The sequence below is a fragment of the Mytilus galloprovincialis genome, chromosome 10 (assembly GCF_965363235.1).
Source record: "Mytilus galloprovincialis chromosome 10, xbMytGall1.hap1.1, whole genome shotgun sequence".
Lineage (NCBI taxonomy): Eukaryota > Metazoa > Mollusca > Bivalvia > Mytilida > Mytilidae > Mytilus > Mytilus galloprovincialis.
The window spans coordinates 30,686,049-30,707,984 of NC_134847.1; the positions used below are offsets into that span (position 1 = coordinate 30,686,049).

Sequence of the window (21,936 nt, forward strand, 5' to 3'; positions counted from 1 at the left end):
AGGGTAATGAAAATACGTATGCAGTTGGTTTTTACTATTTAAACGGGAAATTAAAGCATTCTTATACTCATTCATATCACATCAATTTAAGGAAAAGTATGTACTAAGTGATATAAAAACGAACTACAATTTATTTTTTCTTTCTATAAGCATATGGCTCAAATATTGTCAAAGTGGGAGGAGAACCTGCAACATTATATCTCGGCATATTAATTTTGTACAGACATGTACAGCATATTTCACATAAAGCTATTTGATATTTTTAGCATTGGTGGATAATATCAGAATGAAAGCTCACTTTACAAGATCGTGTTTAAAAGTTATAACCAAACGTGGTTTGTAAGAATGACTGAGTTTGAACAAAAAAGTACTTTCATCCTTTTTTAAAAGTACTCTCTAATTTATATTTCTGAAACCGTACACAATGAGATGTTTCATTTAAGAATTGAATGCTTCTTTTTGTATAAAAAAATATATATAAAATTCGTGTTTCCATGATCATAGCTAAAAAATGTAATTATAAGTATTGAATGCTTCTTTTTGCAACTTTATTTGGGTGTAAAAGCGTTGACCGAAGTACATTTTGTATTTCTAAACATGTGCGCACGGTCAATGCTTTTACAACCCTATAAAGTTGCAAAAAGAAGCATTCAATACTTATAATTACATTTTTTAGCTATGATCATCGAAACACGAATTTTATATATATTTTTTTATTTAATTCACTTTTGCACTTTATTGTTAGACCACGTGTTATCATGGATAAAAAGTTGTATTGAGCAATGCAACTGCTTACGGAATAACACGTGATGTGCAGTTAGCCAATCAGAATAAAGTATTATAATGAAACATACATTTAATGTAATTATTAAGAAATAAAACACAAGTCTATGATAAACAAATTGCAATTCAAAGTAGGCTATAAGCATCTCACTTATACAAAGTACAAAATTATGTCTAGTTATCTAATTGTTCTTTTTGCATAAGAACAAATACTTTGAAATGATAGCTGCACACTAGCTTATTCTTTCATTTTGCTTGTAAATTATATTATACATATTAATTTGTATATTTGTAAATTATATTCATTTTCAAACATTGTCCAATCAAACAACACATTTAATTTGTTTTGTTGACTATTTTTATTTTATAAATATAGTTTTGCAATTATGGTGATATTTTGTGATTTGAGCTAACTTGGTGTGATTCCATGCAATCATTAAAAATATAGGCGTTATTGTGAAATGTCTTAACGAATTAAATGAATGCATTTTAAATGTATAAACCAGTTGTTGGCATGACACGGGTTATATTCTTCTCATATATGTTATGATGGTATGATACTAAACCCCTAACGGGAAGGATTGTGCCTGATGTTCATATGATTAAATCATAATCTTTCAGTCAATTTAATTGAAGTGTGGAGCTGGCATGTCAGTTAACTGCTAGTAGTCTGTTGTTATTTATGTATTATTGTCATTTTGTTTATTTTCTTTGGCTACATCTTCTGACATCAGACTCGGACTTCTCTTGAACTGAATTTTAATGTGCGTATTGTTATGCGTTTACTTTTCTACATTGGCTAGAGGTATATGGGAAGGGTTGAGATCTCACAAACATGTTTAACCCCGCCGCACTTTTGCGCATGTTCCAAGTCAGGAGCCTCTGGCCTTTGCTAGTCTTGTATTATTTTAATTTTGGTTTCTTGTGTACAATTTGGAAATTAGTATGGCGTTCATTATCACTGAACTAGTATATATTTGTTTAGGGGCCAGCTGAAGGACGCCTCTGGGTGCGGGAATTTCTCACTACATTGAAGACCTGTTGGTGACCTTCTGCTGTTGTTTTTTTCTATGGTCGGGTTGTTGTCTCTTTGGCACATTCCCTATTTCCATTCTCAGTTTCATTATAGTTGCTTTATTGTGCTGTCTGAGAGATGAATTTATATCATGGGGATATATTCTGTTATTCATGTTATTGTTTGGCTTCTTCAAATGGTGTTATCCCGCATTGAATCGATAATACATCAACAGAACAGCAAAACAGGGACGAAACATACCAGCTGTCCATTTAAACACAAAGATCAAACACAAACTGACAACTTGTTAAAAAAGAAAAAAAGACGAACAGACAAATAGTACACAAGACACAAAATAGAAATCTAAAGATTAAGCAACACTAACCCCACCAAAGACTGGGAGTGATTTCAGGTGCTACGGAAGGGTAAGCTGATCCTATTTAACTTATAGCACCCGTCGTGCTGCACAAGTTATAAAAAATTCGGTAATAGTCTATTTCAACTATGCTCTTCAATTTTGTACGTGTTTGGCTTTATAAATATTTTGATATGAGCGTCACTGATGAGTCTTGTGTAGACGAAACGCGCGTCTGGCGTACTAAATTATAATCCTGGTACCTTTGATAACTATCAGTAGGTCAAGTTGTTGAAAAGGGACCGGAGTTAGAGTTACTACATATGGAACATATTCGTCATCATCTGTGAAACCCATATTCCGTAGCGGTCAACAATGACAAAAACAGATTATGATATGACAAAAAAAAAAATCCGTTATCAAACGGAGAACAAGTGGGACAAGAATATTGGTTAACGAGATCAATTCATAAAAACTACAGTTACTAAATAAATCATGTAGCTCGCCGGATATAAAATAATGATATTATTTAAAGGCAGCATGGACAATGACGTGTCATATTATTACTTAACATTGTATCATGCGTGTTGGTTTCTGCTGTTTATCTTGTGTCCTATTTGTAATATGTTTTTATTGCTATTTATAATAATAGTATTTATTTGCTTTTTGCAACTAGATAAATTCATTTTATGAAGATTGAATGAACTCATATTCCTGACTTGGTACATGCATTTTCTTAAGAAAATGATTTCATGAATTATACTACAAGAACATAAGACATGAAGTTATGATATTTGATTTATAATTTGCTTTTACTTGGGATTCAACGATATTTGCTTTTTAAATCAATTGACGTTGATGGTTTTTGTTTATTTATTTTCATGCTATATTAGAAGTGGGTAAATTAAAGGAAGACCTTTAATAGATAATCTCCTTTATAATTTCTTCGGTTGTTTGTATTGATGAATTGCTGTCATTTTGGCCTTTAACTACTCTCTATAATTCTCCATGTGGAGAAAGTACATTAAATCCATCATCACCCGTCTAAAAATTAGGATGTTAAAACATGCGAGCTTCATGTTTAGTACTTACGTTAAGATTATTGATGATAAAATGGGTATACTCATACATGCAGTTGTAGTTCTGTGACTGCTATTAAAATATTCTCAGATTTGGCGTTATTCAATATATTCTCTAGATCATATCAGTAGTCAAACCTACCGATGGGGATCTTTCCATGTCTTGATTTGGACAATGGTTGTTATATTTTGTCGAACACTTAAATTCGTGGATAAAGTCATTCACGTAAACCCCGAAAATTGTAAAAAAAGTAAAAGATAACTATAAATTTTTAAAATATGGTCCGCGAACACAAGACTATATTCCCTAGTGTGGACAATGTGTTAAGCGCATGTAGGATTTCTTTTTCTTTTCATTTATTTCTAAAAGAAATGCACTAACTGTGTTCTCGGACCTATGTATGCTGTTTTCTTTATTTATACAGACATTCGTTTGTAGACCGCTTATAAACAATCTCTTGATTTTTTTTATGTCAATAAGCTGCTGCTTTTAAACAGAAATACATTCTACATCTTCTTGCATTAATCTGTTATAATATTGACCAGAATATGTCTATTTCTACCAGGTTGTATTAGTCTCCATTACGATTCAAGGTTGACAAACGTAACACAAACACGTCATCATAAGAACAGCCAAACCGAGTACTGATTAGAGGAAGCTGCAAATTCAGTTTTATTTCCTTTACATATGATATATACTCAGAAGAAAACCATACTTCTGAAAGTTGTCAACGTTCGGTATTTACTGATTGACTGGTAACAGTGCATGGTTGACTGATTTTAATAAATATATCTACAATACGCGCAGGAGTTAGAAGTATAAAATAAAAATCAAATACGATCGCGATCTTGGTCGACAAGAGTTGTAAGTTTTGCCGGGTTCTGTGGTTTTCTACAACAATAAAACTGGTCGCCTTGAAATAGCTGTTCGTCCTTTACTTGGGGTTAAATCCTTTTCAAAAACAATGCAATATATTTTTTTAAAATAACTCAATGTTGTTATTTTTAAAAACCACACACAGACATAAATTTGTTCTCAAAATGTTTTTAATTTTGATCTATCATATCAAAAATCAATGAGGAAAACGCTGTTTGGTTGAGTTTATCAGAGCTGTACATTGAATGATACAATGGCCAGTTTCAAACGACAATTTCCGCGACGATGAACAAGCAAGCAGTGAATGTTCAATTCTGTTAGCCAAAATGTTTACTACAAGAACAACATTTAAATAAAGAACTCTCAAATTTATATTGAATGATTTAGATTTAATTAAGTGTTATAATAAAAAAAAAGATAAGCAGATATACACATATACAAGCACAGATATGTTCTTATGGTAAAATAACACAATGTTTAGTAACAGTCTGAATATAAAACATACATTTTGTACTATTTTTACTGTACCAAGTCAGGAAAATGGCCATTGTTATATCATAGTTCGTTTCTATGTGTGTTACATTTTAATGTTGTGTTTCTGTTTTGTCCTGGTCTTCCTCTTATATTTGATGTTTCCCTCAGTTTTAGTGTGTAACCCAGATTTTTTTTCTCAATCGCTTTATGAATTTTGAACAGCGGTAAACTACTGTTGCCTTTATATTTACATCATTCCCAAACAAAATCCCAAATGCCGAGTGTTTGTTGAAAAACAATTCATCCAAGCTTAACAAATATGCTGTCAATCACGAAATCAAGCATATTGATAATGTCAGTTACAATAATTTTTTTGTTTGAATCAGAGCGATTTTTTGTACAAAGTCACTTGGAGGTTGCACTTTGTAAATACAGCTGTTTCTCAAAACACGCCTCTTTTTGGGACATTTAGAATATTCATAGAAAATTAATTTTGTTTACATACTGGTTCCAAGTTATGCTCTCTGTGTTCCATCTCATAGAAACATAACTTGGGAATGTTACCAGTAAATATAATTGTGCATGTTATTTACATTTAAATCTGTGGTAATCTTTCATTCAAGGTAGGGGTAGTTAAGAAAATTAGTGTTAGTTTAAACTCTGAAAAGTTCAGGGCATATAAACGTTGAAAATATTCCGCACAACCCTATATTTTGACCTTTGAGAAAAGTTGTAGTGCATATGAATTTTCAATTCTAGGATTAGATTTTTTTCAAAAATTCATAGTAAATGTGGTACAGTTTTAGCCATAAAAGGAGTTCCTATGGGAAATTGCATTGTCAATATTTACAGAAATGTAAACCATACAACATGTACAATGTGATATCCAATTGTTAAAAATCGTTACAATTAAAACCAAAGTCTAAATCAAATATTTGTATATGTCATAGTATTTCGTACAGGTTTTGAGTAGTTTGAGATAATGATCGAATATTTAATCACCGTATCATGTAAACATACGGTGAATCCGAGTTCATCCGTATTAGCCGTATAGCCTCAAATTTCAGTTTTATGTGTAATGTTTTGCTAGTTATGATTTTTAAAAAGTTTTATAGTTTTCATGGCTATAATATTCCAACATTGTTGTTTATGTAGTGGACTTTAAAATAACTATCATACGAGTAAAATAGGGTATAAGTAGATATACACATTTTCAACATAAGAAATAGCCTGTACCATGTCAAAATTATTAGCTGTTTCACGTTCATTTGATGTGTTTTAGCTCTTGACATCTTGATAGCTCGTTTGTATGAAACTTTGAGTATAAAATATATGTTTATCAATCTAGTATAAAATAGGAAGGAATGCAATACCAATTTCATTTTTAATAATTCCTTGATATGAAAAAACGCTACCTGATGATAGCGTTTATTTGTTTACATTGCATATGACATCATAACTCTTAAAAAACTTCACAACTAAAATCCCTAACAACAGAACCAAAATCGGAAACGTTACGGTATTTCCGTTTCTTTTTTTAAACATGTATTTAAGTTACAAAAAAATAATTCATACAGACTTCGTCCCCATTTACAGGTAATGCCTGCCTCATATTACTTTTTGAAACGTCATCACTGTTAGAGCAAAGAATTAATTAACGAGGGGTGAGTCAAAAAACGTCTCGTCTTTTTATTAAAAAGATCATCAGAAGGAATATACCAATAAAACTCATCATAGATGCACAAACATGTAACAAAATTGTATTTTAATATTTGCGCCCGACGCGCGTTTCGTTTACAAAAGATTCATTCGTGACGGTAAAGACATTATTGATGTATATTCCAAAATATTTACTTCACAAATAAAACACGACGATCTTGGGGTATATATTCTGGGTACAAACATTGTGTTTATAGCGTATTCTACTATTCTTTTATATGTCTTTTTTTAATATTACGTCAACTGTTTTGTCTATTGTTAATGATATCCATTTGACGTGACTCGGTCAATAGATCTCACAACTTGTCAATATAATGGAAATTATGATAAACTTCTTTTTTTATGGCAAAGGGCCATGATATGTTTTTCATCTTTAATGTTGAAAAATTAAGTTGTCATACCAAACGTTACGGGTCCAATTACAAAACATTTTCACTTTGTATGTTTGATGATATTTATAGTAATGATAGATCCATTATAACCTGTTAATTTAGCAAAGAACGAATTTGATTGTACAAAAATCTCAATTAGCGTGAAAACATGAAAAATTTAAAGTTTTGTATTAAGATCGCACGATATTATTTTTCTTCAAAGAAATCTTAATACTTATTTCTTCACTCGAGATACATTCGTACGATTGATTGTTTTAAATGACTGAATATCTCTGATGTACATTCTAAATGTCTAAGGAATGTTGTTTCATATCAACCCTTCCATTCCCCTTTTCTTAATAAGAAAAAAAAACCAGAACTTTGTAATCAGGCTCATAGTGTCTATTAATTCATTTACAGACATTTATTCTAGTTGATTTTTCTGATCATCATTACAGATTGGATGTATTTAATTCTCATCCATCTCATTTTTGACTTGTTTAAATCAAGATTCAGGGAAACATTACTGCAGCTGCCATTCCACCAGGGCCCAAATTGGAAATTTGTAGCACAATTGACACTACTGGAATCATTGTCTTGGTCCTTGGTGCTGAAGTATTTACCATTGTTGTAACTCAAGTAATCTCCTAAAATATTTATGATACATGCAAAATATGTCATTTAAGAATTTTTTCTCATTTGTTACGTAAATTATTGATACATTTCGACGGTAATTCATAAAACATCATTTTCCTACAAGAAAATGAACGCCAGCCATTACAAGGAAATATCTTAAACCAAAAGTAAGTGAATGTTCTACAGAATTATCGAATTCATTTTTTGGTTTGGAAATGAGGTCAAATCTTCAGAAAATCGTAAATATCATATTCCCGGTTGTAAGATTTCGAATGAATGTGTAATGCATGCAAAACAGGAGACACTCGCACTGCTTCGTCCCCGGCTCACTCCTTTTGTAGTTCATGCTAATACCCCCTTTTTGTTAAGATGTCCCGCAGCAAGTCAGGAAAATGGCCTTTGTTATATTATAGTTCTCTTATATTTGATGTGTTTCCCTCAGTTTTAGTTTGTAACCCGGATTGTTTTTTTCTCAATCGATTTATGAATATCGAACAGCGGTATACGACTGTTGCCTTTATTTGATTGATATCTTTATTCATCCTTTCTCAGTCGATTTAAGAGATATCAACATAAACAGCTATAGCCGTTATTACACAGATTTCATCTTTTAGTCAGTAGACTTGAATATTACAGAGATTTAGCCGTTCAGGGTGTGTTTCTGTTGTGTAAGATTTTAAAATAAACACTGTAATGTAATTCCTGAATCTAACACTATTGTTAAATGCAATGCTTCGTCTTATCCTTAATCATACGTTGTTATATAAGAGATTCTATATAAGTCAGAGCGGTAAATGTATACTAGTAAAATAAATCTTTTCCGTACATATTTTTGGTAAATTATTGTATATCATTCAGTATTATGATGGTAAAGTTTACTTCAGACGATGAGTAAAATTGAAAAAAATCTTAGTAATAAAAAAAATAAAAGTGATTATTTATCAAATTTGCCAAAACAAAATATTGTATTTCGTTTTATTTGATTTTGAATTGTTTTTATTTAAAACAAAATGAAATGTATAATCCATGAACACCAAGTGCGAAATTATAAGAATGGTGGATCTTTTGAAGCGAGAATAAAGCATGAAGGATATATGAAATTTTCTTAAAGCAGCAACAACGATTCTTTAACATAAGCATAAGTCTACATCTACATACCTGCATTTCCTTTGTAATCACCAACAGTTAACTTGAACTTTGAACTTTCATCACCTACACCAAATTTCTTATAAACTGCATATGTCTTTTTATTATTGGCATCAACCAAGTCCACTCTTAGTTCATATTTACCACTGGATGTCAGGATGTTCAGATATTTGTTACCGGTTTCATAAAATTGGTCAAGTTTACATTGAGTTAAATGAATCTTGCAAATTAACTGAATTGTATTAGTACATGAATCAGTGGCTTTTGAAATGAGTAAACAAGACCCGTACAAAATTCATGTATACTCAATAATTTTCCACAATAGAACATAAGCTCTTAAAGTAATCAATAGTTTTCCTGGTTATCTTTTTTTTTTATAGCTGACTGTTAACATGGTAAAGTATAAGTTGTGATCATTGTTGATGGCCATTAGATGACCTATAGTTGCCTTCATCAATTTGAAATCAGTAACTGTTGTCACAATGGAAATCATATCATATACCTTCTTGTTCATGTTGATTTGTGTGATGTGATATCATTTTGTATTTACCCCGAGAGTTAAACGTTTGTGTCTGACTGAGTATGTTAAAGTAAAATATTAGGTTTAATCTTGATACAGTGTTTCAAATAAAAGAGATTTCAACTAGTACTTGCGTATTACTCTGTAGTACCAAGTATCGAATACCAACATGATACTCAAATAATCGGTTTCATGTAAGATCAATGCCCCTCCTTTCCATAAACAGATTTGTTTGATAACGCCAGGGAATTCAAAAGAAATCACTGGACAATCATAAAAGTCATTCTAAACGTTTTCGAGATTTTTCACTTCCAAAATAATCGACAGCGTTTCTGAATTTGTAAATTGTGCATAAACTAATTTGTTTCTTATTTATTAGACAAGCTGTGATTGACAATCAGGTGACCCAACTATTTAATATTTTACAGGATACGATATCAACAAACTCGTTAAACCCGACTTTTACTTCTCATTATCGCTAATTTGAGCAGTTTTCCTTTGATCTTTTTTTGTGATAATTTTTCATATCATGCTACTCGCTTGCGATGGAAAATTATTGTTAGAAATTAAGCAGGCACGCGGCGTTGCTAACGAAATTGACACGAATTCCTATTTTTAGGGACTGACAGTAATCTGTAGTTCCAAACATTTGAAATAAAGTCAAAACTTTTAAATCAGATTTTGTCAGATGTCTTATTAATGAATGAGTTTTGATGTGTTGTGATACAGAATAAATTACCGGACGTTGACTTACCTAGCCAGTATTCTTTTTCCACCTCACCAAATCCTTCTTTATATTCATGCCAAGTACTACCGAAAAAGTCCGTAGACCCATCGATTCTTCTTTGAATTACCTATTAATAAACATTTCTTTTAAAGAGCTATGCAATTATATATAACAAACTAATTACCAAACTTTCGCAAAATATCATTCAATAATTGCGTTCCTGAAATTTCTCTTTGAAGAAAACCCCTATTCGAAATATAAGATGAAGTTTGACATATATACAATCCCCTCAAAATAAACCAGCCAAGAAATAAGATGGAATTAAAACTTTATTAGTTTTATTTTTGTTATAATTGTGTAAACATGTATTATACTTATTTCTTTACCGCTTCTGACATCCCTTGAACTTCATTTTACTGTGCGTATTGTTATGCGTTTTTTTTTCTACATTGGGTAGAGGTATAGGGCAAGGGATGAGATCTCAAAAACATGGTAAACCCCGCCGCATTTTTGCATCTGTCCATGGTCAGGAACCTCTGGTTTTAAGTTAGTCTTAATTTCAGTTTCTTGTGTATAATTCGGAGTTTAGTATGACTTCCACTATCACGGTACTAGTATAGATATTTGTTTAGGGGCCAGCTTAAGGACGCATCAGGGTGCAGTTTCTCGCTGCATTGAAGACCTATTGTTGACCTTCTGCTGTTGTCTGTTCTATGGTTTTCTGGATACTTTATTTCGCGTATGGACCCTGCTAACACAGCGCGGCGATTTTCAAATGTTTTCGTTATATATCTAAATTTTTCGAAATCCAATTTTTACATTTTTTTCTCGGCGATTTATATCTGTGTTAAAGTCGCGAAAACTAGTTGGTTTACAGACTATCAAGAATTTCCTTTAATAAGAATTAAGGTTTTTTTATCGAATACATTGTGTAAAGCGATGACTTATACATGTACATTTGAAAAGAATATGAAAAAGGCAAGAACACTGAATTGTTCGAAATAAATTGGGGCTGTGCGACCACAGAAACGGTAATACCAATTAACTGAACATTCGTAGCACATATATTTGACAAGAAAACAATTTATTGACATAGGTTAATTTACGTACATAATAAATATGTTGTCCGCCAGACAAAGCCGGAAATGTATTTTGTGTGAATCCGTTTATCAAAAATACTTGATAACACATTACTGCAATTTACTTAAACCTCAACTCAACCTTAACGACCCTGCATACGGAGTATATATCTCCCAATTAATACAATATTTCCAGGGTTGTATTCCTATCAAGATTTCCTTGAATGAAGTTATTAAATAAAGAGTTAAAAAAAAGTGAAGTTGAAATCATTCCTTCGTAAATTTTACGGCCGCCATCACGTGTTGAATGACTGCTATGGAATAACCGTTTCAAAGATGGTATCAGATATGTTATTTCGTATCTAAAATACCCTTCCCTTTTCATGAATATTATACCATAACACAAGTAACACGAAGGGTGCCACATGTGGATCAGGATCTGCTTATCCGTCCGGAGTTTGACTGTTCCTCTGGTATCTTTCGCTTTTCTTTTAACGTGCATGATGTAGAAAATCGAAGAGACCAAACAAGTAAATACGCAGGGTACCATAAGCGAAGGATATTACAGATAAAGAAAATAAATAAAAAAGACAACGTTTAGTTTTTGCAATAACACTTGAGCAGCTCAGCTGAAAGAGTAAAAGAGTAGTAGCACATTTCTACCATCAACGTCTTTTTTATACATATAAAAAATGTTATGCCAAAACAATGCTGTGCATTTCAGTAATGTTTTTATTTATTATGAAAGATTATGGGAGATTATGTCAAACAAAAGAATCTTACAACAATAAGAAGGGGGTGATTGCAGAATTGAAATCTTGGCACTAAAACGTTGGAAGTAAAGAATCACTACGCTCTCCGATTTTCCAGACCTGTCTTAATCTTACCTCAGATCCTGAACCTGCGTATTGTTTTCTTCTTCTTCAAACTTTTTTGTGATATATATTCCTAATGAGTAAATGTTTAAACGAACATATTTCATAGAAAACAAATCAGTGGACTGCATGTTAATGTTATTTACAGAATGTGTGAAAGGAAAAAGTGACTTACAGTCCAACCTTTTCCATCTGTCATTTCACAATAAACCTTAATTCCTTTTGTTTTCTCTGGATATATTGTATAAATTCCACTTTCTTGTCTTTCACTACTTATTTCACTACAATCCCTGTACTTTTTCATGTTCTTGGAAACACATACATCTGGTTATGAAAAAAAAATCATTTAGTTAATACATATTTGAGCGCATTGATTGTTTAAGAGACAACTATTCATTGGTATGAAAAATAAGATTTTTATTTAAATAAAAAATATAACATAATTATATGGAACTATCTCCTATCCGCCTAGTTTCTGATGACAACGTTTAGCTCAGTAGTCTGTAATTTAGGTCCTCAGTGCTCTTCAACTATTTTGATCTGAGCGTCTTTAATGAGTCTTATGCAGACGAAACGCGCGTCTGGCGTATAAATTACAAACCTGACCTTGCAGTCACAAAACTTTCGAGTAATTTTTTGTACTTATACTCCAAAATGAACCAATCAAAATGCTTGATTTCATGTTTTGAGCATGATTTTGTTCAGCCGAGCACTGAGCAAAGTTTCATGACTTCAACCCCAGGTACCATTGATAACTATTCACTTACCTCTTACACCTTTTTTGATCAAATCAACAATTCTGGAAGTTTCTCTTTGACCTTTAGTTTCTACAAGTAAAGGATTTGAAGTCATTCAATATGCATTTACATTTCGTTTGAATCTTATAATATGACAAATACACGTGTCCGTTTATATGATTAGAAACTATAAATAAATATAGATTCTACCACTGCATCGAGTGTAATACGATATTTATCCACTCGAGACAGTTAAATTTTCAAATTTAAAACGCGAGGCTTGCCCGAATAAATGAATATGAAAACGAAAAAACGCATGATATTTATAACTTGTGATGTTAAGTTTTTTTAATATGATTTACTTGATTAGAAATAGCTTAATATTGTAAAAACTGGGTTGAAGATACCAAGAGACAATAACACAAAATAGTGAGTCTGAAAAATTTAGAACTGTTAGGTAAACATAACCATTTCTATTTCCTGATATATATTTAGTTTAAAAAAACCTTTAACTGTTAAACATAACTATTTCTATTTCCTGATATGTATTTAGTCTGAAAACTTAAATGTTCATCTTTTTTATTTTAGCCTTGGCGTTGTCAGTTTGTTTTCGATCTATGAGTTTGAATGTCCCTCTGGTATCTTTAGCCTCTCTTTTATAACTGTAACGTTAAACATAACTATTTTTTTTCCTGATGTATTTAGTTTAAAAACTTATAACTGTTAAACATAACAATTTTAATTCATGATATGTATTTAGTCTGTACTCAACATGCAAACCAGTCTTTTAGAAAGTGTTTATTACTGTTGAGTTTTATCAATAAAAAACCGAACTGAAACAGAAATTAGCTAAACTGTCAATGTTTTCTCTTGTGTGTCTACATTTTTTTTATTTTTGTAAGAATGGCATTTTAAAACAGCTTAATGAGTTTCTGTGTAAAGTATATACATGTACACACAAACCTGTATCATTTAAGAGATTCTAACTTTAAAAGTTCCGTTCTATAATATATTGTAGTTGGTGTGTACCAATGCAAATGTTTAGGTTAAAATACCTTCAATAATCCACTTCAGCTCTTTTCTTAGCATCTTATTCTTCTTCACGACTTCTTTATATACATCTATATCTACAAATTCAAATTCAAACAGGTAAACATTAACATTGCAAAAAAAAAAAAAATCAAAAATCAAATTTAGTTAGTATGCAGCTATCCTTTAATCAACTTCATCAATTTGTCTTACACTAAAAGTTTACTTGTTCATTTATTACCTTATTTAATTAGAAATAGATGTCACTTAAAGAAAAGTAAACTAGTATTCAATTGCACTTAATAAGCGTGTAGGGATTTACGGTCATATTCTACGGCGTATTATGTCTATTTGTGATAATTTGGCTGTGTGGCAATTGGCTTGCCGGGTAATGCATGCATAACAAGAAAAAGCTTAAACATTCGACACCTCTGGAAGTAATGCTTTTGGAGTTCATACGAATTTTGGTTTATTTTCTTTTGAATTAAAAATTTTGAAATTAAAGTTATGTATCAAAAAACATTAATGAAATCAAAATCAAAATTTAACAATGAAAACACTCTATGAGTTATGTACATACTTTTAAGAATGATGTCTGTATCCTTCAACAGTTGTTTAACAGTCTGATCGGGATTTTCATGTACACATATACCTGAAATTTAAATTAACATATCAAGCATTAGACACATGTTAAACAATATGAAATTATTTCATACCCAATATTGAATTTGATTTACTATATCGTAAATAAAAACGTACTGAAGGATTTTGTCATTTAAAAAAAAATAAAAATTCTGCAAAGCTGCTGACTTTTCCCATCCTATATATTAAAATTTTTCCAATATACACGGGTTTTTGACTCCACCTGAAAACACTTCAAATGAACATTTCTTTTATAGTCTACCATAATATTTTTAAACATCTGAACATAAAGGAGTAGGTTCAGTAAGACCCCTTTTTGGCCCAAAAATTAAGCAGTTTTGCAAAATTGTGAAAATGTAATCTTTAAGCTATTTTTTTGGAAAGTAAAATGCTTCTGCTACATAAATATGTGCTGTTTTTGACAATACAATGTACATATATCGTGTACTAGCATCATAAAGTCATGCTAAATTTCTGAAATCTTCACAATTATAGCATTTTAGTTAAATTTTAGACGGTTTCCGTCTTAAATGAAAGTGGCCGCATTCGTGTTCATTCATAATATTGATATGTAAGTTGTATTTGATGATAATACATAACATATATAAAGGTTGAGGATGAACACGGATGCGGCAACTTTCATTTTTGACGAAAACCATCTGAAAAGTGACGTTTTTTGGCATATTTGTTAGATTTTTCATATTTAAGCTTCAATCGGAGCGTTTTTGATGACTGAATCAGTTAAAATCTTTATCAGAAACTAATCGAATCACTTGAAATAGACACTTAAGTGTTTAAAAAGTGTCCTAAATATCTCGTTAGATGAAACTGAAATTTGGGGCCAAAATCGGCCCTTACCGGACCTACTCCTTTCTTTTTATACATTTTATACCAGAAAAATCCTGGGACCTGTTCCTGTCAAAAAATCCAATATAAAGGAAAACCAATTTAGAGATCATCACAACATATATTCATAGTGAATAATAAATTCGAATATTTTTTTAGAAAAATAAAATATTATCACGTAGATTTTGAAATTGATCTTTCATTTTTATATGTTGGTCTCCAACATCCTTGACAATGATTCCCCGATGAATTGATATTGGAATAGTCATTTACAGACTATATATGATGAAAAAATCGGTTAATGAGACATACCACTAATATAAATGAGAGAAAAATTATTTCAAACCATGTTGGTAGTCATTATCAATTGTAACGAAGAAAAACATAAATAAAGTTACATCTACAGTTTTTGAGCTGGATAATTTGAAGAATTTGCATAAAGATTGATGTCCTGCCCTTGTGTTAAAAATAATGTCAATAGTTAATTAAGAATTGAATGCTTCTTTTTGTAAATTTATTGGGGTGTAAAAGCGTTGACCGAAGTACATTTTGAATTCCGCGCTTCATTCTAAAAATGTGCGCACGGTCAACGCTTTTACAACCCTATAAAGTTACAAAAAGAAGCATTCAATTCTTATAATTACAGGTTTTAGCTATGATCATGAAAACACGAATTTTATATATTTTTTATTTAATTCACCTGTGCATTTTATTGTTGGACAATGTGTTTTCATGAATGAAAAGTTGTATTGAGCAATGCAACTGCTTATGGAATAAGATGTGATGTGCAGTAAGCCAATCAGAATAAAGTATTATAATGAAACATACATCTTATGTAATTATGTGTAATTAAAATTAAAAACAAATTATCCTGTAATGATCAAATGGAGAGAATTATTTTGAATTTGATAGAACAATTTGTGTTTTGTGGATTTAAAAAAATAAAGCTCATTAAGGCTATTTTTGTTTGATATTTTGGAAGTATATATGAAAAGTAATTAACTTATTGAATTTAAACCAAACCTGTTGTGAATTTTGTTTTAGACAAATTAAGTTTCCCATATGCAACCCATAGACAGAAGATGTGATTTTGTTAGTTTAAATGCATTTTGACAAATAAAAAACAATGCCCATTACAGCTAGTTTTTAACGAGTAGAACACTAGCGTGTGTTTTATCATTGACATTTAACAGAAAGTCCAAGAATTTGCTTTGGAACATGTCGGGTTAAACAAATTATTTTGTATTATCAAATTTCTTTACATGTAGTACAGAGATACTACATATACAAAAAATAACTTATTGAAATGAAAGCAAAACATCAATTTAATGGACAATAAGTAATAATATTTTGTATGAATATAAAACTATTTTTCATTTCTTTTTTTTTGTGTTGGAGAGAAAGAAAACAAAGTTTGAAATTGGTCTTATTTTTTTATTATCTCTCAATAATACTTATTTTTTTCACACGGTCACTCAAAATGGCCATTTAAAGAATGAGTCTTACTGAGAAAAGAAAGATTGTTTACGCACAGTTTCCTAATAAAAAAGTAAACCAAACATACACGTCTCGTAGTGACAAAATAAATACATCTGTGAGAAATGATAAGTGTTACTTTATTTGCTTTAATTTGTTCCACGAAGGTTTCATCTATTTTAAAGGGATACTTTTGTTCCGCGCTTTACATGCTTGAAAAGAGGAAAAAGCAAAGTAAAAAATTGAATTAATTTCCTAGCTAAATCTAGGAATTTCAATTTTCCATGTCTCTCCATCCAGATTGAATCAATGTGCTAGTTTTAGTTTGAATAGACATTTTTATGAACATCTTTAAACCGTGCGGTTTAATATTTAGTCGAACAAAACACTTTTAGGGATGGCAACAATTTCCTTTAATATGCACACCTTTCTTATGTTAACTTTTAAATCTTGGAGAGAAAGACATGCACTAGGTTATAATACAAATTATTCTAGTAAGAATTAAATAAGTAACGATAGAATTTGGTTTTAATTTGTTCAACGATTGTTTATCTACTTTCTAGAATTTCGTCTTTAAAAGACATGACAAGAAGGATAAAAAATCTAATGAAGATTTAACAATTATATTATTCGAATTTAAATAACCTTATGTCACTTCGCGAGGTTTCTCTAAAAGAGGGACGAAAGATACCAGAGGGACAGTCAAACTCATAAATCGAAAATAAACTGACAACGCCTGGCTAAAAATGAAGGAAGACAAACAGACAATCAATACATGACACATAAAAAACTAAAGAATAAGTAACACGAACCCCACCAAAAACTAGGCGTAATCTCAGGTGCTCCGGAAGGGTAAGCAGATTCGCTCCACATGTGTCTAAAATAAACTTTTTACATAAGCAAGATTTGTCTATACCCCAAGAGACTTGAATAAACTAACCTTGCAATATGCCCATCAATTCGTCTACCTTGCTGTCTTCCACAGACAATTCATCTTTGTTCCTTTTTCCTACAATGAATGCAATATTTTGAAAATATTTTCTGTTTAAGTATCTCTTCATAGATTAACTGTATAATTATAAAAATTTTATTCAATATATAAATCAGCCTTCAAAATAATAAGGAGTTATGAGTCTTTAAAAGTCTTAAATATGATAACCATAATCTTCCTAAAGGTTTACTTAAGTTATAATTTTAACTCAAAATAATAAGAGAGAAAGACATGCATTATATAAGAATAATATGATCTACAGTTGGAATAAATTTTCAAAAATATATAAATTAAATATATTATATGTCCAACTCAAGAACAGTGTAAAACTTAAACAATTCACATCATTGGATGACTTTATTTTTAATTGTTTAATGACTGCATTACATCTAATAGATGTACCCGCAAAAGGAAAAAAAATCGTTTAAGTATATAAACAATCGTTGAACAAATTTAAAGCAATTCCAACCGTTACTTGTATATTTCTAAATTGAATAGTTTGATTATAATATAATGCACGTCTTTATCTATTATAATTGTGAAGTCATTAAAGTAATAAAAGATAAACTAACTAACTGAATGACATGAATTGTTTAAATTTAACACTGTTATTGAGTTTTACATAAAGGATATTATGTAAATTGCATATCTTTTTAAGAAAATTTATTCAATATCTAAAAATATGATAATGTTTCTTAATTTTGTATCCCTCTGATGACCTCAATGGATTTCTTTTGTACATAGAGGTCAATGAATATTTTACTCTTTAGTCTTGTTTTGTCACTCCTGTCTTATTTTACAGATATTTATTTGGCAAAAACCTCATAAAAGTCAAAATTTACTATTAATATGAATTAAGGGTCAATGTGATTGTGCAATCTGCATTCAGAATTCAATCGATTCAAAATGAAAATTTAAAATAAATAGTTTATGCATATTTTACTCATTTAATAAACATTTTATATTATTATGACACATGACCATAATCATTGATAATCTGGTTAATATGATTTTGTATGATTGCTTTTGAGATATTTATTACAAAACTAAATGTATGACTTAGATGTAAGAAAATTAAAGGTTCCAGGTTCTTAAACTTATTTTGTTTGGTCAGAATATAAAAAAACACATAACTAAAGCAGGAACCTTAGTGCGAATTCAAGGATTTGAGAAAATTGGGCGTACACTCAAAATGGAAAAAAAACATATGGAATTTGTACTACTCGAACTTTCACATGAGTTTCAACATTTCAAATGGACTTATTTTATATAAAAAATCACAAAAAAAGGCAGTTCCTTATAAAGAACATGCAACTCTTAAAAAAGTTTATAAAAAGCCAAATGTATAATCTATAAATTATGCAAGGAAAACATTATGATGACTGGACAAAGGCATGTACAAACTGGAAAATAAGACATATGCGAAATGTGAAAATACAACGGCAAAATTTATACAGTAGCGTGATGTAATTATTTTTTAGTAACTGTAAAATAATAGCAGGAGCATATTTAAATTAAAATGAAGCATATTTAATTGAAATCGTACATAATACCCTGAAAGTTAATCATAATGGATAATCTGATGGTAACGAATAATCATATTTGTATTTGCCTTTTTGTTGAATATAAGCTTTTGAGATTATACAAAATATAATTCGAGTTGAAAGCCGTAAAATGATTTTGATTATAAATTAACTGATTTAAGAAACTTTTTTATTTGAGCGTCACACATGAGTCTTTTGTAGACGAAACGTTGGTCATAACAACTAATATTTCAGCTATCTCTTCAAATTGTAAAATAATCACAGTTATCAATCTTTGCTAATAAAAGATATTTTTTTTTCTCATTTCATCTTCACTGATTTTACCTGTAATAATTAAAAATAGGGTTTGTCCTTTTTGATGTTTGTTAGGCGTAAAAAAATAAATGATCTGACATAACAACCGAGTTTATTAAGTAGAACCCAACCACAACCTAATTCCGAATATCTAATATTTTCTGCCTTTAGCGCATTTGTAGCCTTTGACATGGTGAATCACGAATTTTGATTTTGCATGATAATTCCGTAGACTACTATAAATAGCTAATAATCATTATCTTTTTCATGTAAGTATGTAAATAAAGAAAAATTGCAAGTATATAAGTACTGCAAAAAATATAGTATTAAGATTTAAAGACGACTATAATTAACGAAACAAAATGTCAGATTAAATGGAACAAATACCACTGAATCGCGGACTTTTTATATGCAATATAAGGTTACGAACGTGCTGCTCGGCAAGTTTCATCTATCATGTAGTGTATAGAGATAATATGTGGTATGATTACCACCAATGAAACAGCTAACCAAAAGAGTTGAAAATAATGTAAGGTAACTCTATTTTGAAAGAGAACACCGTGAGCACGACATATTATAAAATTTACGGTAAAATGCTCAATACTGGCCATCTAAGTCGTGATGATGGCGGCTACATATCTTCCTTATATATAACAAATGTCTACCCATTACAAACGCGCTATTGGTATGCAGCTATTGGAATAAAAAAACCACAATGGTATCCGTGCAGTCATCTCTTTTGTTGTAATCTAAAGTAAGAGGAACAACAACTATGTTGCAAATTATAATCTGTTACACAAAACTCTTCGTACACGCATTGGTAGAAAAACAAAACAGCGGTTTTATGGCTGTTCTTTATCTCATAAAGTATTTCAAACTCGACTTTCGATTTCTTAGCACAAATTAAAGCAAGGATCAGTATACCTGCTGGTATGAGCGGTATGAGTGACGCATTTATATACTGAATAGTCTTCCAATAAAAAGTCGACCTTGCCATGAGCACCCATTCTTTATAGAAATGATTTTTGATAATTTATTTCCTCGTAAGAGGACCATACCCGCTTTTGTAATAAGGATAAACCTTATCATTTTTGTAAAAAAAGCACTACTGGTATTTGATCATAGATGACATATTGCACAAATCTAGATACACAATAATGTATAAGTATACTAAAACAATTAAAAATTGCTTACCTCTTACATTAACCTCGTTATAACAGCATACTGTTACAGCGGTAATGAATATAACCAACAAAGAATAACAAATCGACATGCTGAATGAACGTGTTGATCCAAATGTTTGTTCGTCGATTCGTACGAAAACAACACCACAATATTAAAATAATGCTTGCGTGCAACTGAAATTTTGATATTAGCGTTAATATATTGCTACACCTGTCGCAGCTAAATGCAATATGATATTGAAAATTACTTTTCAAATTCCCATATAGAATCTAATACGCTCGATAGCATACCTCTTCTTTTTTCTTAACAAACGACTCGCTGTGATTGAGGAAACTGTCTAATATTCGTCGCTAGATTTTTCTTGAACACTTGTTAAGGAATTCTTGGTCCTTGTCTTTTAAAGTAATTTATAACAAGGGGGTCATCTCATTCTTTTCTTTTTTTATATAGATAAATCAAAATTAACAAATTCAGTTATTTTATACATGTTATGTGGGTTACATGTACATGTTGTTTATACAATAATATATGTTTCCTTACTGAGGAAGCATTAAACAAATGCATTGTTTCAGATTCAACGAGATAACTGCTTGGAATAGATAAAAACCTTCGATATATCAAAAATAAACAGATGGTAAAGGTTTTATTTTCTTGAAGAACAAAAACCAATCGTCTTATAAAAATCAAATATAATTATCTGCCCTTGATTTTAAAAGGATTTTCTTTTCTTTACAGTTTAAATATACTTAAAAGACACAAACAAATCATACGTTTATCTAATATTTCAAGTTGAAAGTAAACTATGATACATTATGTTTAACCAATGTTAAATATGTCAATATAGTATGGTTAAGAAAAAGGACAACCAATATAGATTAAGCAGAAATTGCAAGCCTCATTAATAAAGAAATCAAAAGATATTACCTGTATCAATGTATCAAAATTTATATAACCTTCGGATTTCATGAGATATCATGCAGTATGGATGTTCGACAAATCTAGGATTAGGCTATTGCCACATTTTGAACTCTCGAACACCAGCAGTAGCTTTGTCCTAACGCGATCTATTTTCTTGCGATGTTTTATAAGAAGATGATAATGTGAGTTTTTTTCAGTACGGCGATTGCTTAAATTTGATACTTTACTGAATATTGTGTCCTAAAATCAAACATGTTAAATTATGGATGTCTTATTGCAACACTGAAATCTATATACAAATAAACCGTTGAGGATCATGATAGGCCCTGGGCATATTGTGTAGACACTTATCTATACCTTAAAACCTTGCGTTGTCTTTTTAGAATGATTAGATGTACATTGTTTGCTGTTGTTAAGTTGCAGTCAAATTGACATAGATCCAAAATCTCCTTTTAATAATTTCACATTTCTGAGTTATTGGCTCTTTATGTTGTTTACATCGTATATATTCATTTAAGTACACATCTCTAGTTTATAGTTTTAATATATAATTAAGAATAGAGAAGGGTTGGATATGGTTAACAGAACAGAGACAATTGGATAAAACTATCAAGAATA

The 21,936-nt window shown here is 30.5% G+C and overlaps 1 protein-coding gene across 3 annotated transcripts; it reads right to left on the reverse strand.

The window, feature by feature from the left end:
* Nucleotides 1–7,053: 7,053 nt before the first annotated feature.
* Nucleotides 7,054–20,550, reverse strand: LOC143047363 (fibrinogen-like protein A). Of its 3 annotated transcripts, none has more exons than XM_076220399.1 (9): nt 20,410–20,550; nt 17,327–17,395; nt 14,003–14,074; nt 13,449–13,520; nt 12,424–12,474; nt 11,832–11,980; nt 9,726–9,829; nt 8,468–8,628; nt 7,054–7,320 (listed from the first exon to the last, which is right to left on the reverse strand). In XM_076220399.1, exons 1-9 carry the CDS (start codon nt 20,486–20,488, stop codon nt 7,103–7,105), a joined length of 975 nt encoding a protein of 324 aa, XP_076076514.1. In that variant the 5' UTR covers nt 20,489–20,550; the 3' UTR covers nt 7,054–7,102. The 3 variants fall into 3 exon arrangements, with proteins under 3 accessions (XP_076076514.1, XP_076076513.1, XP_076076515.1); XM_076220398.1 differs by having other exon boundaries at nt 12,424–12,483; XM_076220400.1 differs by lacking the exon at nt 12,424–12,474.
* Nucleotides 20,551–21,936: the final 1,386 nt, after the last annotated feature.